Below are 16,785 nucleotides of genomic sequence, written 5' to 3' on the forward strand. Positions count from 1 at the left end.
AGAGAGATGTCACTGATGACAATCAGCATCCAGTATTGGGCCTATTTTTCCATAGCACAGTTCAGTGAGTTGCTTTTCACTCATCAAGCTCTCAGTGGTTTGGCCCTACATCCAGCTTCCAATCAATCCACAAACTCTTTGAAAACGCCAAAAGGTCTTTTTATTCAGATGGTTTTGGTGGCTGGGATTTGAGTTTGGCTTGATGGTAATATTTTTCAGTTAAGCAATAGGAAAAATCCTACATAATTTTATTCCAAGCAGAATAATAAAAAGCTTCTTAGTAAAACTTGATGGAAGTTTGAGTCCATATAAAACAAAATTAGGGTGTGGAGGGGGTTGGAATATAAATTAAAGAAAGAAAGCTCATTCCTTTAGAAACGCTTTAATACACAATACTACACAGTAAAAAACAAAGAAAATGACAAAGCTAAAAGTAGAAAAATACATTGTAAAACAATTATATTTTGTTCCTAGACATTTCATGAATATATTCAAATTCTTTTCTATTAACCCATTTTAACAACTTGTGGCATTTTATGGAACAGAAAAGCAGAGCTGGGAGCAAAACTCTTTTTTCTGGAATAGTCTGTAAAGGTGCAATCCTATGCATGTTTAGACAGAAATAAGTCCTACAACTCCCAGAATTCCCCAGCCAGCCAGCCAGCCATATTGGCTGGGGAATTCTGGGAGTTGTGGGCCTTTTTTTTGTCTAACTATGTATAGGATTGTACCCTAATTGACACTTTATAGCTAACCATGATCATGACAATCCAAGAAAAACTTTGCTTGTTGAAACCCTTAATATATTGCTGAACTGTAGCATTTTAGACTCAGGAAAAAAAGGACTAGATTAGGAAATCAAATATGTACCAAAAAAGAGTGACCAGCGTTCATTGTTAAAGACTCTGTGGATCCAAGTTAATTCCAAACAGTAAGACAAATTTAGATGAATTTCTCATAGTGCCTTAGAACACAGTCATAACATGTGTCTAAGCAATTCTATTATTTATTTGCTTATTTAGTACAGTTAACAAGATCAGAAAGTGAAACCAATGGTCAATACAATTGGAATATTTGTCTAATAAATATTTTAGTAATAAAAAGAGAATGCACACCACGCATTATGGTGATGCATTAACTACACGAGCCTCCATGCTGCCTGTTTTTCACATACATCATACAGAAAGATATATTTTATTCAGACAGTATTACCAGTGACCAGCAGGAGGAGCTGATCTAAAAAAAAAGAAATTATGCCAACAATAATCATCTCTATCCCACTTTAAAAAAATATAAAACAAAAATCATTTGGTCAGAGTTTTGTCATCGTCCCCCTCCCCGCTCAAAAAAAGAAAAGTAAATGCAGCATCCCCTCAACACTATTTCCAAGGTAAAAAGCTGTTCCTTTAGGGAGCCCTTTCCAGATTTAGGTGCAATATAGTCAAGTTTTCTATGTAAACAAGCTAGGGAGCAGTGTCTGTTGGTAGAAAATCAATTCTCAAAATGTTACACATTTAAGAGTAATTTCCCTCCAAAACATAATTGATAGGCATTCCAAATTTACTGTGTTTTATTTATTAATCACCAGAATATAAACTAACCTTCCCCAACCTGGTGCCCCCTAGATGTGTTGGACTACAACTGCCATCATCTCAGGTTGGGAATGATGGAGTTGTAGTCCAACACATCTGGAGGGCACCAGGTTGGAAAAGGCTAATATAAACCATTTACATGTACGTATGTATGCAGGGTACCTCCATACATGCAGGAGATGTGTGTTTCTTCTGTGTGTATTGTATTTTATGTAACCTAGCCAGAGAGGTTTCATGGGATTTTTTAAAAAAAATTGTTTTCCATTCTCTCATTCTGAATCTGGGAGCAGAAATTATATTTACACTTTTTCATGGGTTGCAATAGGTGACACCTTTATGACTAATCATGAAAACCATCCTTCCTGGAAAGCAACACGTGTTTCACACTTCACAACGTCTATGAGAATTAAGGTTCTCTTTCTTCAATATGTGGATAGATGTTGGCACTTCAGACTAGAAACAACATACTCAAACATCCACTAAAGCGTTATCACTGTTCCATCCTCTTCGATCCCTCCTTTAGGAATAACCAAGCTATGACGAGGATCAGTTTTTAAGGAGCTAAGAAGTTTGTGAATATTGCCATTGCTTTCTCGTCCCAAGCTATTGTTGAGTACCAGATCCCGCTGCAGTCTGTGGCTAAGGCTGTTGCCATTAATTCGGGAAAGGCTACCAGAAGGAAGGCTGTGTGATTTTGGAATGGGCTGTGGTTCCAGACAGCCCTCTATTACAATGTCAGCATCCTCATCGCTCTCCATTTCATCAGGATGGAAGTTCTGCAGGACATGAGAAGAAGGCAAACTGTGGTGACTTGCAGTGCTATCTGTAGACTGGCCAGAGCTCCCAGACATCCGACTGCTTCTGATAATATTGTTCCTTTGGTTTGCTGGCTTGACAGTGATGATAAGATTATGGCTGTTGGCAATCATCATGTCCGTTACCTGGTCAAGAGTTTTTCCTGCTACTTCTATGCCATTCACTTCCAGGACTTCATCATTGACTGCTAGCAAGCCTGTACTCTCAGCTAAACCACCAGGAACCATCCGTGAGATGAAAATGCCAGGTACCTTTTCCAGCCCATGAGGAGTTACTCTTACACTTGTCCCATCGCGGATGTAAAATCCTAGTGGCTTCTCACACCCATGTCGATACAATCTTACTCTCCTATGAGTTTCGGGTAGAATGTCCACATCAATGATGGACGACACTGGTCTAAAGTCCTGAGGCATGCTGATGTTAACATGACGTCTGCGAAGGTTGTCATTCCGGAGGGTCACCAGAGCTTTCTTTTTCCTGGTTAAGGTGTTTGAACCAAAGTTACCATAATCTGCTTCATCTAGAGAGAGAGGAGGGGGAAAGTTTAGTTTCATATACTACTGATACACAGGCCATTTCCAACAAGCAATGGAGTCTTATTTGCAATTTTTATGAAATACAGACATTTGGGTAGGCTTGAAACTTTGCTTCAACACTTCCCCCAATTCCACCTCAGTGGTGAATGAGCCCATCACAATCAAAGACAGTTGCTACCATATTTTGTGAAAGGCTCTTCAGGAATGTTTAGAACAGAGGTTGGCAAATAGATTGGCCTAGTTGATGCCTTACTCACTTGCTAACTTGTTGCTTGCTAGATGAAACACCCAGAATAAAATGGCAACAACCACTGGGGTGAGAAAGAGAGGACAAGAAATATATTGCTGCCAGTTTACCACCCTTTCACAAACGAGCTATGAAGCAATTAGTTAGGGCTAAAAGGCTCCCATTATCTGTTAAACGGGCAGGGGCAAGTGACTGATCAATGGTCTATGGGGGCTGGATTTGACCCACCAGCCACTGGTCACTGTCCACTGGCCAACAATATATGAATTTGCAGATCGACCACTGGTGTTCTTAAGCTAGAATTCAGTTTCTAATAGCACCCATCATCATATGTTTCCAAACAAGTATGTAGCTGCCAAAGGGCAACAAGGAAAGATCCATATCTATACCCCTGGCTTTATCTCTTAATACATTCCTCTCTTATGGAATCTATTCCTTATAGGATCTTGACTGTTACGGATGATGCTAATGGTAATTTACTGCGTAATGTAAAATATATAAACTATCATCTTTGTAATGACAATAACAGAAACAAAGTGTATTAATTTACAAAGGCACATATTTTAGAGCTGCTGCATATTCTAAGGCAGGGTAGGCAACCAGGTGTTCAGATGTTTTGGACTACAACTCCCTTCAGCCACAGCCAGCATAGCCAATGGTCAAGGATTATGGAAGTTGTAGTACAAAATATTTGGAGGATGACAGGTTGCCTACCCTTGGGTTAGGAGATAGAACCAATATCCATGAACTACTTGGAGTCCCAATTACGCTAACCATGTCATAGACCATTAGTAGCAAGATGTGGTGCTAGAAACACTGATGTGGCTGCTCTGAATCTAATTCTGACTTCACACAAATTATTGGAAGAGGGTAATGAGAAAAACACACAAGATTTATATAAACGGGAAGATACTGGACTATCTAACTTCCAAGTAAGACCATCCTTTTAAATGATTTAATCAGAACCAACAAAGAATACAAAGAGGTAGAGAAAATTGTGCAGTATGTGTCAATTGTCATCTAAAATGGTGTCTCTCATACAAACATTTTGCAATCTAGATGTCCTTCTGGGAGAAAAAAAATCCCAAGAAATTAACCAAGCACAAGTATAAGCAGTGAGATGGCTTCTTGTATATTTAAATCTAAGGCACAACGTGTTGGTTATTAAACGTGTGCAAAAAGCAATCAAAAGTAGTCCTACCCCCTTGACAAGGGCAGAGCTGATAAAGATGGTCCCTGCCCCAGGAGCCCGATATCGGAGTGTGTGTTGAGTACAAGAGATCATGGCAGAGGTTTCCTGTTACTGCTCCCTAGTTTCCTTGATGCCAAAGCCAAAATGAGCCATGAGTGCCAGGACAAGTTATAGCAACTGGTTGTGCGGGTGGGGTGGATGAACTGATGACTAGTTGCAAAGCTGCTTTGATTAATTGCTCTGGTTAAGCAACTGAGGTTAGGACACATCTACGCCTCAACCTGCATGTAGTCATAATGTCCACTGAAATACATTGTTTATCTCCATAGCTTTTGGAAAAGCAAAGCAAATTGTTTTGCTCTCTTGGCCTCCTCAGTTGCATTTCGCCCACCTTCTGAGAAATTCTTCTTGAAATGAATGCCAAGAACAAACCCTTAAATTAAAATAGTATTAAAATGTTTAGACGAGTGAAAGACATGGACAACGCTGATAACATACGTTCCAAGATTTCCTGAAGACAAAATCCTTGTTCATCTGAACATGTGAGGGCTAAAAGTATGTGGAGGTGAGTGGGGGATGCATACAAGTCCCACCTCTCAAGGGCTCCTCTTTAGACCTTTGTACTGAAGGGGGCCTCTAACTTTGGTTGAATAAAGCTCTTCTTGGAAAAGAAGGGACTATCAAACATGTGAAGAATGCCTTAAATATTAACCTTTATGGTAGCTATTGAATGCCACCCGAACTAATCTTTTCATTTTAACAACATGGGACCTATGCAGAGGAACATAAATATCAAGCATATGATCTTTAGGGAGATTTGGAGAAAGAAAATGACTGACTTTTCAAAAACAACACACACAAAAACCTAAAACCAGAAGCACTGCTCCCATTGCTTGGACAGCTGCTTTTCATAGGAATTGCCTGCCAGATGAAATACCAAAGCGTAGCCAGATAAGATTATGTAAACAAGCAAGATTCCACAGAGAACCAGACTGCCAGGCTCCTATAGGAAGAATTCATTTTGGACTTTGCATTTTCAGTCTACACAAACTCCTAGTGCATTATTTCCTCTGGGAACTGTTCAACATTAGTTGACAGCTCTGAAAACTACATCAAAGACAGAATTACTTCCACTAAGAAGAGCAGCACTTCAGGCAGCTTTGGGAATGAAGCCAACAACTCATTAAGAGCAATGGGATGCCCCTCAGACCAACAGATCTCCATTACTGAATGCAAACATAAACAGAAATAACTTAAAACTAGGGAAGGGTTCAGGCCTCCTGTGCCTCACCTAATACTTTGCAGTCAATTTACCAAAAAACCCCACCCTTTATTAAAAAAAATCTGTATCACACACATGCTGCCTCCTCCGCAGAGATCAAAACAAGTGTTTTTGTAAAGTGATAAAGGGTGGCAGGGGAACTATTCCATCATTTGTTATAAAGTAATGGAACAGGCAGAGATACAGAAGGTTTGAAAGGAAACAGATATATAATGAACTTTGACTTAGGCTGCTTCCTTTGCCCAGCACAGATATAAATGAGCAATTTGGATAAGCAAGCAAGAAAAACACAACATAACATCCAACCAAACCTATTTATGCTGAAGTCAAGCATAGCAACCTAAACAACAAGGCCTAAAAGAAACAGGACTATGATTCACAAAAAGGTAGCTGTCTGAAAAATTCCACAAGAAAATTCCACAAGAAAAATTCCAAAATCCATATTAGGGCAATACTTTTATTAAGCCAACCCAAATGTCACAAAATAGTAGCGTGTGTAAGCATTTGAGTTCCCCAGAACCCTTTAAGTGGTAAACAAAGCAAGGTGGGGGGAGGGGGGAGCTGTGGAGCCTGAATCTAGTCACAGTCTTAAACTGGAATGTAGAAGGAGATAGCAGCCATTCAAATTAGGCTCTACCACTAGGTGCAATGCAGGTTTCACAGTGCACCTTAGGACTTCTAGAATGAAGAAACATAAAATGGTGGATCCGCATTTTTGAAAGTATAAGATCCAACTGTTACCCAGCTAGCATGTTTTTTGCGGGGTGTAAAGTAACTTGATTTTAAAATTCCACCCACACCCCGATAAAATTGTACCTCAAGTTCCAAGGGGAAAAAAAGCCTGACAGATCAAGCTACTCACACAGAAAATATTAATCTGATTTTTCCACATGCACTATACCAATAGGGGTTTAAGAATATGACGAAAAGATAAGAGATTCAACAGTGAAGCTGATGCACTGGCTCTCTCCGAACTGTCCCTTCTTTTCTGTTAATTGTTTAGACTCTGCAATTTCCACCTTGAACTAACTTTTGCTCTCAGTTCTCAATTCATTTGCCCTGCTCTTCTAACAAAGTAATCACTCCTTTTATTACTTAAAATATTCAAATCCTGTTTTGTTTCGTTTTACCAAAGGGTCTATGAACCCCCAAGCCCTGGTTCATCCCCTTTGCTTCTCTACTGCATTCAGACATGCTGCTGTTTCCTAGATTTTCAACAAACCGCCCCCCACCTCCCTTGACCCATCCTCACTTTCAAGCTACCATCTGGCTTCCCTTTTACCCTTTGCCTCTGAACTCCTGGAGTGTGCTCCCTATTCCCACTATCCTGACTTTAGCTTCTCCTTGACTCCATACAATCCAGTTTCTGTCCTCTGAACTCTAATGAAGTTTCCTTCACCAAAAGCAATGATGCAAAGTGATGTCCACTGCCAAATGCAAAGCCTCTGCTCTTATCCTCCTTGATTCTTCTCCTGCCTTTAATACAGTTGGCCTCTCCTGTTGGACTCCCTTCATGCCATAGGTTTCCATTACTCTGTCTCAAATCAATTCTCTTCATACTCATGTAATCATTCCATGTTTCCAGAGGAGGAAGCTGCACCTCTGCCTCCCACAGCTTCTATTGGGATTCCCTAGAGTTCTGTTCTTGGCCCTTCAAGCATTCTCTCTCCACAAGCTAACCCTGGGTGACCTCATCAAACCCTATGGTTTTCAGCACCACCTATATGCTGATGACAGCCAGCTCTACCTCTCTACCCTAGAATGTTCCCTTTTCCATCTAATCCCCCACCTCCAACAGCCTGATATTTCTGCTTGGATGCTTCATCACGGTCCAAGAACAAATGCTTCATCTTTACCTCCCAAGTCTTCTCTCTTTGCCTGCTTTTTGTATCCATCTGACAAAGTTGCCACTGTCCATCTTGTTGAACAGACTCAACGCTTTGGCTCCTCTTCACTCCCCATATTCAGTCTCCTGCCAACAGTGCCAGCTCCAGGTTTGGAGAGCCCTTGGGCAAGACACCCTTCATGGGCTCCTTCCCTCAGTGGGTCAACTGTCTTACCACCACTGTCACCAGCTGCTATTGCTCCTCACCCTCTTTTTCCTCATTGCTACCACTCGCTTGCTTGACAGGCAGTGATCCAGTGAGCAAGTAGGCCGTGGCATCTACTACTCCCCTTCTCACCACCATCATTATCTGGGATGGAATGAGAGGAAGGTGAACAAGCAGGTTGTACTGGGTGGAGGAAAAGCAAGTCCAGGGGGCACTTATTAGTGGGCCCCTGTTGGGGCATGGGCTCTCTGCAGGTGCCTGACCATGCCTACCCTTGATGCTGGCCCTAACTACCAAGTCCGTCCCTTTTCTCCCTGTGCAATATTTTGAAAAGACCACCCTTCCACTCTGCTTCCTCAGCGAATAGCCGTCTGGTTCATGCTCTATTCATTTTCTGTCTAGACTATGGAAACCTTCTCTCTAGCCTTCTGCTGTCACACCTTGGCTCTCTTACCTCTTTCCAGCGCACTGCCTCCAAAGTCATTCACACATTTTGCAGTGAAATCCTGCCCCGCCCAGATGTTCTGCAGATTAAAGTGCCCCTAAAAAACAACCTAACAGCCTTATCATGTAACAATGTTACAAGCATGGGGCTGCTACCAAAAATGGCAGCCCCATGCTAACCTATTCTCTCTTTAAGTGTCATGTGTAGCAACCCCACCTGCAAAACCTAACCCATAGTCTGATGACATGGCACTTTGCACTTCCACCCCAACCCCACAAGCAGCAGTCAATGATGTGAAATGGACACAGACAAACACGTAGCATGATGATGACAATGGCAGCAAATAAAACGTAATGAAAACCTAACTTTCACTGCATGCTATGGAGAACGGGCGATTAGTCCAGATGGGCCGCCATTTTAAGTAACAGCCCCATCCTTATGGTAACAAGTAGTTCCTCTCCAATAGAACATCACTCCTACTGAAGCTGAACTGTCCCAGAGTGCCAACAGCATTGTAACCAAAACTGGACCACCAAGGAACAAGAGGGAGAAACGTACGTGCTTAGTTAAATGCTAGGGATTGCAGAAGTTCCGCCCCCCCAACCTTTCAATATCAAATCTAAAAGAGGAAACCCCCTACCCAAAGCCAGCCCAATGAGGATTATGCACGCTCAGTCGCTATGGAATGTTGAAAGTCCATTGGAAGAGAAAACTGGTAGAGGGAAGGAATAGAGTATTCTAAAGGAGAGGCTGGCTGGCTGGCTGGCTGGCAGTGAAGCAGCTGAATGTGAGAGGTTTAACAGCTGAGAGGCAACACCAACACATTCACATTTTTCCTCTCTTTCCACTTGCTGTGAATCTTTCTTGCTTAGGTAGTGCAGGAAAAATGAATAGGAGGGAGGGAAGGGAAGCAAAAACACCGCCTATCAGCTGACAAGCAGGCAGGAAAGGCTAGTTGGGAGAGAAGGCAAGAAACACTGAGAGGGTAAGGAGGAGACTGGAAGGTGGGCAATTATATCTGTGTCTCTTCCTCTGTTGTCCTGTGCTTCATTTCTCTCTCCCCCCGCCCCAGAGAAACGGAGCAAAAGAGAGCAGAAAAAGAGAGACAGATATAAAAAAGGCAGAGAACCATCTCATTGTCTAGATACATTATTTCCTGGTTCACACTGAGGCACTATTTTTAAGCGTTCCCAGGAACAGAAGTGAGAGCTGCCTATAGAAGTCAAAGGAGAAATCCAGTATTTTAATGTAGCTGGGACTGGGCAAAAGTGTGCCTACCCCGCCTCCAACACAAAAGATAACAGCATAAAGAGTTCCTGCTGTTTCTGGATCAGGAGTGGGCCTCCAAATGTTTTGGCTAACAACTCCCATCATGCCTCACCCATGGCTGGGAATTCTTGGCCAAAACATCTGGAGGGCCACAAGTTGCCCACCCCTGTTCTAAATGGATCTTAGTGTGACACATTTAAAAATAGCCCTGCAAAAGCAAATTGCAAAGCACATGCAGTGCACTGCCATGTTGCAGGTTGGAATACTGCAGGCTGGGAGTCCTGCAGTGTAGTTGACCCTGAATACTGTGGGTCAAGCACAAATATTCTCCAGTGCGGATATCCCCATTTTGCAGATTGGGCTGCGAGAGTGGTATGTAACAATTCTGCAGGGCAGCTGTCACACCCCTATTGCAGGTTGAAGGTGGTGCCGAGGGTGGAGCAGATTATGGCAGCCCTGCAATGTAGCCCACTGTTAATATTCTAGGACAATAGCGAAGGCTGAGGCTGGTTTGAATTTCCAGTGAATCCCCCAGACCTCTCAAGTGGCAGCAAATGACAATCTGCTTAAAGTGTCCCTCAGACCCCTTCCCACACCAAACCCAATGCTTCCAGAAGCCTTGTGCTCTCCATTGAGTTGCATGCAGACTGGTTGCAGTTTCTAAATGCTCAAAAAATTGTTCTTGAATTGCACATGAAGTAAGACCCAAGTTAGAGCAAAGACTCCAGTATTCGATGCTCTTTTGTTTTCAACCCCCTCAGCCACAGGCTTAGGAAACAAACACACACAGGAACATAGGATGTGGACTTACAGCGGGCCAGACCGTTTGTGCATTTAGCCCAGTACTGTTGACCCTGACCAGCAGCAGCCTTCCAGGGTTTCAGGCAGTTTTCCTACCCTACCTGGAGATGCTGGGGATTGAATCTGGGCCCTTCTGCACACAATGCATGCGCTCTACCGCTGAGCTATGGCCCCTCCCAAGCACCAGAGATACACTCTCCCAAGACACTGCAGCTGTTTTACTCCATAAAATAATACAAAAAAACCAGCTGAAGCATCCTGTTATCTTTCTCCTCCTACATCCCACAATACCTTATGTGAACAAGCCAGTATCTATTTGGTTGATCCTTAGAAGTTTCTTTAAGGAACTAATCTATGTGGAATTAAGAAAACTCAAAATAAAGAGAAATATCACAGTTCAAAAAGTAATAAAAGGCTAACCTAAAATAAAGTGCCACTTTGATATACAATGTTTGGGAACATTCAGTAGGTTATTTCATCCGCCTGTTAGAACAGTGGCGGACAGACTTTAGGCTTGTTTTTCCACTAGACCCTCAAGGTCCACCACCTGGAGCCAGGTGTAAAATAGTGGCTCAGGAAGCTGGACAAAGACATGAGGAATAAGCTGTGCCACAGAGCACATGCTTAGCTCAGGAATTTGTTTTTAGTACCAGAACTGGCATTTGCACACAATCCTTTCAAATACAAATGTATTTGTGTTTCCCCTCAAGTTTTCTTGATTTTAGCAGGGGGATTTAAGAAGGGAAAGGGTCTTTTATTTTCACTATTGTCAGATCACTGGGAGTTGGAAATCCTTGCTGATCTACTGCAATCACCTGGAGATCCCGACCTATCTTTTGCTTGCCCCTGTGTTATATATAACAAGTTGTTCTATACAAAAAAAGGAGGAATGCTTATTTTTTTGTTTAGCTTTACCTGAAGTATTTTGTGATAGAGTTGTCACCTTGATCACATAAGGACATTTTTTATGATAACACTCAATCTTGACCTTAGAAGGACAACGTCTCTTCATGGATATTGTTTTCCAATTAAATATTGCATTTTGAGGACATTAAAAAATTGATAGATTTTTGGTGCAGTTTAAAAAATGGAAACTAAGCCAAATCTCTCCCCCTCTATATATGCAAACAATGCATAGCATTTCAGTTTTTCAAACACCTCAAAATCAGTATTAGCAGTTAAAGAAGATTGCTGTTCCAATGTTGCTACCTGTGGTTCCAGCTGGTGACCACCAGAGATCACTGCTAAGCTTGTATATATTTCCTAGTTCAGTTCAGGGGTTACAAGTGAGAATATGTATGTGCTCTGTGTGTTCTGCTTGTACAGCTGTAGAATGAGCCACTGAAGTAGATTTTCAATTAACACATGAGCATCAAACATAAAACAATTTTCCTTGAAAAGCAATAGATACCACTCTTAGCCTTGATTCAAATATATAGAAAAGGCATGTGCTACTGTTTGACTTCAGAATGGGGTGAGAGGGTAGGGAGAAGGAAGTTGTATGTTTGGATGCCCCTTCTTTTAACAGCTTTCTTGACATGGAAAACTAAGAAGAAAACTAGGAGAGAACCTCTTTCCCCAAGGTGTTAGCTTACCATGTGCATGGAGTTCTTGAAATGGGATGATATGCAACCCGCTTTCTGAAGTAGTAAGAGTCCCAGGAGGTTTGTAACATGTACTTCTGTGGAATGTTTGCACTGATTCTCAGGTACAGGCACACAAGGCAGTGGCCAGTCATGAACAGCCATGGTTGCATCAGATTTTCATGTATTCTAAGGACTATAGAATGGGTAGGCCTTTATTCAAGTCATGCGACCTACAATGTATTTTCATTTAGGCATGGGGATGAAAAGTCAGTTCCCTTGCACACTTCCCAAAGAAACAGCACCATCTCTTTAATCAATGGCAGCCTTCCCCAACCAGAGCCTTCCAGATGCATTAGACTACAGCTCTGAGTAGACATATATAGGACTGCATTGTAAGAGCTTGGGAGGACAGTAATGATGAGCTAATGGAGATCATCAACTCTGTGCTACGATTCCCCCACAACTGTTAGCTGCTTTGTACAAAAGCACACTTGTGTGTAATGTACACATTTCTGCTGGGGAGCCCAGGATGGTGCTTCTGCTTTGGACTTCATAGAATCATAGAATAGTAGGGTTGGAAGGGGCGTATAAGACTTCCCTGTCCACTCCTCCATCTCCCTATCACAAGTTGTTTTATGAAGGGTGGTGGTGGTGGGGAACCCAGAAGGCCAGTTTGATGATAATAATGGATTCAAGACAGGTGGCCTTTCCTTTGCCTGGAGGAGTCCATGCAACTCTTCCTCTGGATTATGAAGCATTGACCAACAGAAAGAATAAACCACAGGCATTCTATTGGGAACACAGAAGATTGCTGCATATTGCCAGCGATAGTTACATTTCTGAAAAAAATGCATTTGGGACTATTTCCTTTTCCCATCAGTTAAACAAAAGGTTGAGAATGGCCATCATTCTTCCCACCTCTCTGGCAGCAGCTGGGGCAGATGTGTCATTATCTTCATAGTGAAAGTACAGCCAAAACAAGCATGCTGCTCTGGGGGAATCCCACAGCTCTGTTCAAGGGGAAGGAAAAAAAACCCAAACAAATGTATTAAGCTCAGCTGAAATGAGAAGGCTTCCAAACACCCATCTAGAGGTGGTTTTCTATAGTTGTTCAAAACCTGAGAAATGAAATTCCAAATCAATTCTCCTTAAACCTCTTGGCTTCCCAAATCACTGATTGAATTATTGGGGTAATAATATCACACACTGTCACGTACTGAAGCCAAGGAGCATTATTTCTAGGGCTTTGTGATTTGTGTATGTTTGTGCATGCATCATGCAAAAGTGGAACCTGTTTTCATCAAGTAAAATCAAATTTCTATCCCTCATGACTGAAGGAAAAACCTAAAGTAATGTGATGCTTTTGCGCACGCGCGCGCATACACACACACACCTTGCGTAATTGAAGATAAAAATCTCTGTAGCCTGGGCCCAATTTAGTGCAGCGCAAGAGCACATCAGGGTCGTTCATGACAGATGATGCTGTCACCAATCCGTAGCAACCCCATAGCTTCCATCTGGAAATGGCACATTTTTGCAAAGTCGTTTCAGTGTGTTGTTTTCCTTAAATGCGGCTCCTGCACAGTTCTGCTGCAGTGTACTCCATCCCCTCACATTAAATCCTGGCTGTGACCGTCAAGGGGTGGGGCTGCCCCCTTCCCCCCTCCCAATTCCCTCTTTATCCCTGTTGTCAGTAGGGCACTTTTGGACACAGGCTTCCTTTCCCTACTACTTCACAGTAGTGCTGTTTTAAGCATTTACAATATCGCAGTAGCATGCTTTAGCCATCACAATCTGTAGCCTCTCTTTTTTACCTATTCACAATATCGCAGTATGATTTGTAGCCTGTTTAACCATTCACAATATGGCAATAGCGCTGTTTTCCCAGTCACAGTATAGCAGTAGTGCTATTTTCCCATTCACAATATCACAGTAGCCTGCTTTACCCATTCACAATTTGTAGCTGTGCTGTTTTAACCATTCACAATATTGCACTAGCACTCTTTTAACCTTTCACAATATCCCAATGGTGGATGAGAGGGGAGAGGTGTGGGGTAAACTACAAAGGCTTAATTCAGTGGTTCCATTAAACTTTCCTTAGCAGGACAGTGTCGACATGGGTGAGGAACAAGCCTCTCTCATTGGCTGAGCAGCACCTATGCAGTTGATGATGTTCAGTTCTACTCGCTGGACTCTGTCCACCCAACCCTGAAGTATGGCGGTCTCAAGTGCTGTGTGACCTGTTAAGGTGGGTTTTTAGGTAGTGTATACTCTGCTTCTTTTTGCTTCATGTGCTACTGATGGACCAAAGCGATTTAATGAAAATCTGGATATAACCACAAATGCTTCAGAAACCGTTGCCATCTAGATTCCCCCCCGGATACAAATAGTTTTCACCAATGACTGTACTATGTCACCAGTTATTTACACAAGCAACTTACTATCCAGGTCAGAAATTATGCACTCCTACCAGACAGAAACATGAAAAAACACTGCTGATCTCCACTGTTGTCAGCCTTTTGGGGGCAAAATGGAAGGCGGAGGTCATAAATTTACAAAAAGAAAATTAAGCCATAGGCACTGACCCTGAAACCCACTGTATCACAGAGATTCAGAAAAGATAAGCATCTGAGATAAGAATGAAGAACTAAGTGAATCTAAGTAGAAGACTAATACCCTATGGCCGAACTCTGGCTGTTTTCAATAATAAGGTTTGGGAGGCTAAATTCTCGTTTCCTGGTGTTTAGGGCAACAGTTTCCAGAGCTTGTATGGTGACAGCAACTCTTCTGTATCTTGGAGGATAAGGCTATTAATGGCTAATAGTCAGGATGGCTATATATTACCTCCAGTATTGGCTGCAGTGTACTTCTTTATACCAACTGCTGGGGAACACAAGCAGGAGGATGCTATTTCACTCAGTCCATACTTGTGGGCTTTCCACAGGCAGCTGGTTGGCCACAGTGTGAAGAGAATGCTGGACTAGATATGCCTTTTGTCTGATCCAGCATGGCTCTTCTTCTTATATTAAACAATTATTACGGTAATATGGTTTAAGCCCAAAGCAAACATGAGGTCCCTCTCCAGCATCAGTTATGCCAGGCATAATTTCTAGATTCTAACCTATCATATGTGTAACACTCACAAGTTAGTTAAAGGGAACTGCCACCTTGACTAAGGGTGCAATCCTATTCAGATAGGCGGCCGCCTCCGAACTCGGAGGTGACCGCCTATCCAAAGCAGAGCAGGAGAAGCACGGAGGGGATCGTTCCCTCAGCGCTTCTCCTGTCCTGCATGTTCGGCTAGACAGGTGATTGCGGCTGTCTAGCCGCGGGAGGGCTGAGCAGGGGAGGAGGCTGCTGTACAGAATTTCCGCCCTCCCCACCCCGGAAGGCCCCTTTTCAGCCACTCTGTACTCCTCTTGTGCACACAGAGCACAAGGCTGTTCTGCGCTGCCTCCGAGGCAGCACAAAAGTGGGAGGAGGTCGGTTCTCCAGGAACCGACCTCAGAGCATGGGCTCCGAGGTCAGTTCCCGGAAAACCAGATATCCTATGGCCGTCTAGCCGCAGTCTAGCGGCCATAGGATTGCTCCCTGTTTTTTAAATTAGCTGAAGAATGCATACATGTATTAGCAGAGGAAAAAACTCTGAGGAGGAGCTACTTTAACGGGGCCAACCTATGGGCAAGTTCCTGGGAGTAAGCCACACTGAACAAAATGGAACCATTTATGAGTAAACATGGTTAGGGTTGCACTATAAAAAAAAAACCCTGTAAACTTAACAAGCTTAAGTGTGCAATCCTATGCATGTTTAGACAGAAACAAGCCCTACAGTTCCTAGAATTCCTGAGCTGGCACTGGAATGCTAAAAGATGTAGGGCTTTTTTCTGTCTAAATATGCATAGGATTGCATCCTAAAGTTCCCAAAGAAACCAGCATCTCACTTTGAGCTTGATTAGGATAGGACTATGAAAAAATCTAATATTATATGCTTTGGGATGTGTGCTCTTATGCTAAATTTACAAATAAGATGCACTCACACCATACAGCAGGGATGTTTGGGAATTTGGGACTTGCTTTTGAGTACAGTGCTGTACCTGTTCCAGGCCCTAAAGCAAAAATAATCACCCATTCCCTAGCCTGGACAGTAAACTAGCAAATATTTCTCCTCACTAGGGGATGGGGGAGAGATTTGTTTGGTTCACATTTTAATGCGAACTTACCAAATCTGCACTTTCTGTACACACAAACCAGAGCAGTTATAAGGTGATATTCGCACTTGTCCGGATGTTGCGATGCAGCTTGAAAATTAAAAAATGCACACAATAAGCATATATTAGGGGAAAGTGCAGAGAAAGATGCCTATATTAGGAGAAATGAACAAGAAGGTAGGCATGAATTTTCACAGACTTCCAAAAAAATTTGCAAAGTGATGTGGGGACAGAGCCAACTTAATGTTGAAAAAATGAGAAACTGAATGGAATCAACCTTGACAGATTTGTCCATCCCTACCCCTCATCCAATGTAAAGGTACTCTACATCCAAGAATCTAAACTAATTGGCTCCAAAATAAGAGTGTGATATAAGAAACCCCAGCACTCTTTCAAAGTCACGACCTTTGGGAGACTCCCAAGCACTGCTGGATAACATTTAGTCATTCACAAGATAAACACTCATCAGGACACAGCTGCATCTTCTCTTTAATCAGTTCTACACAGTTGCTATCCAGGATACCAAGATCTTTTCCGAACTGGCAGGCTAACATGTCCACCTGTACATCAGAAGGAAAAACAGCGCGTCACTCCAAATTGACTTAAGGGCTGGGTCTCCCGTTTATCATCTGTGTCATGATGGAATTCCATCAACCAGCTTCTGTACGCTCGATTCAGTTCCCAGTCACTCATTTCACAGGCAAAAGGGTTACTACAGAGGCTGGTGGGAGTGCTGTGCATTACTCCAGAGCAGCCCCGC

The 16,785-nt window shown here is 42.6% G+C and overlaps 1 protein-coding gene across 1 annotated transcript in view; it reads right to left on the reverse strand.

Moving 5' to 3' along the window:
- Positions 1-374: 374 nt before the first annotated feature.
- PARD6G (par-6 family cell polarity regulator gamma) overlaps positions 375-16,785 on the reverse strand; it is a 112,638-nt gene continuing 96,227 nt past the window's right edge. Inside the window, exon 3 of the mRNA XM_084850080.1 lies at positions 375-2,928. Coding sequence (XP_084706206.1) covers positions 2,072-2,928 — 857 coding nt within the window. The 3' untranslated portion in view covers positions 375-2,071. The remainder of the gene's footprint in view (positions 2,929-16,785) is intronic.

Source organism: Heloderma suspectum, chromosome 4 (genome assembly GCF_057233095.1).
Source record: "Heloderma suspectum isolate Gila_16-S chromosome 4, 16-S_ref, whole genome shotgun sequence".
Taxonomy (NCBI): domain Eukaryota; kingdom Metazoa; phylum Chordata; class Lepidosauria; order Squamata; family Helodermatidae; genus Heloderma; species Heloderma suspectum.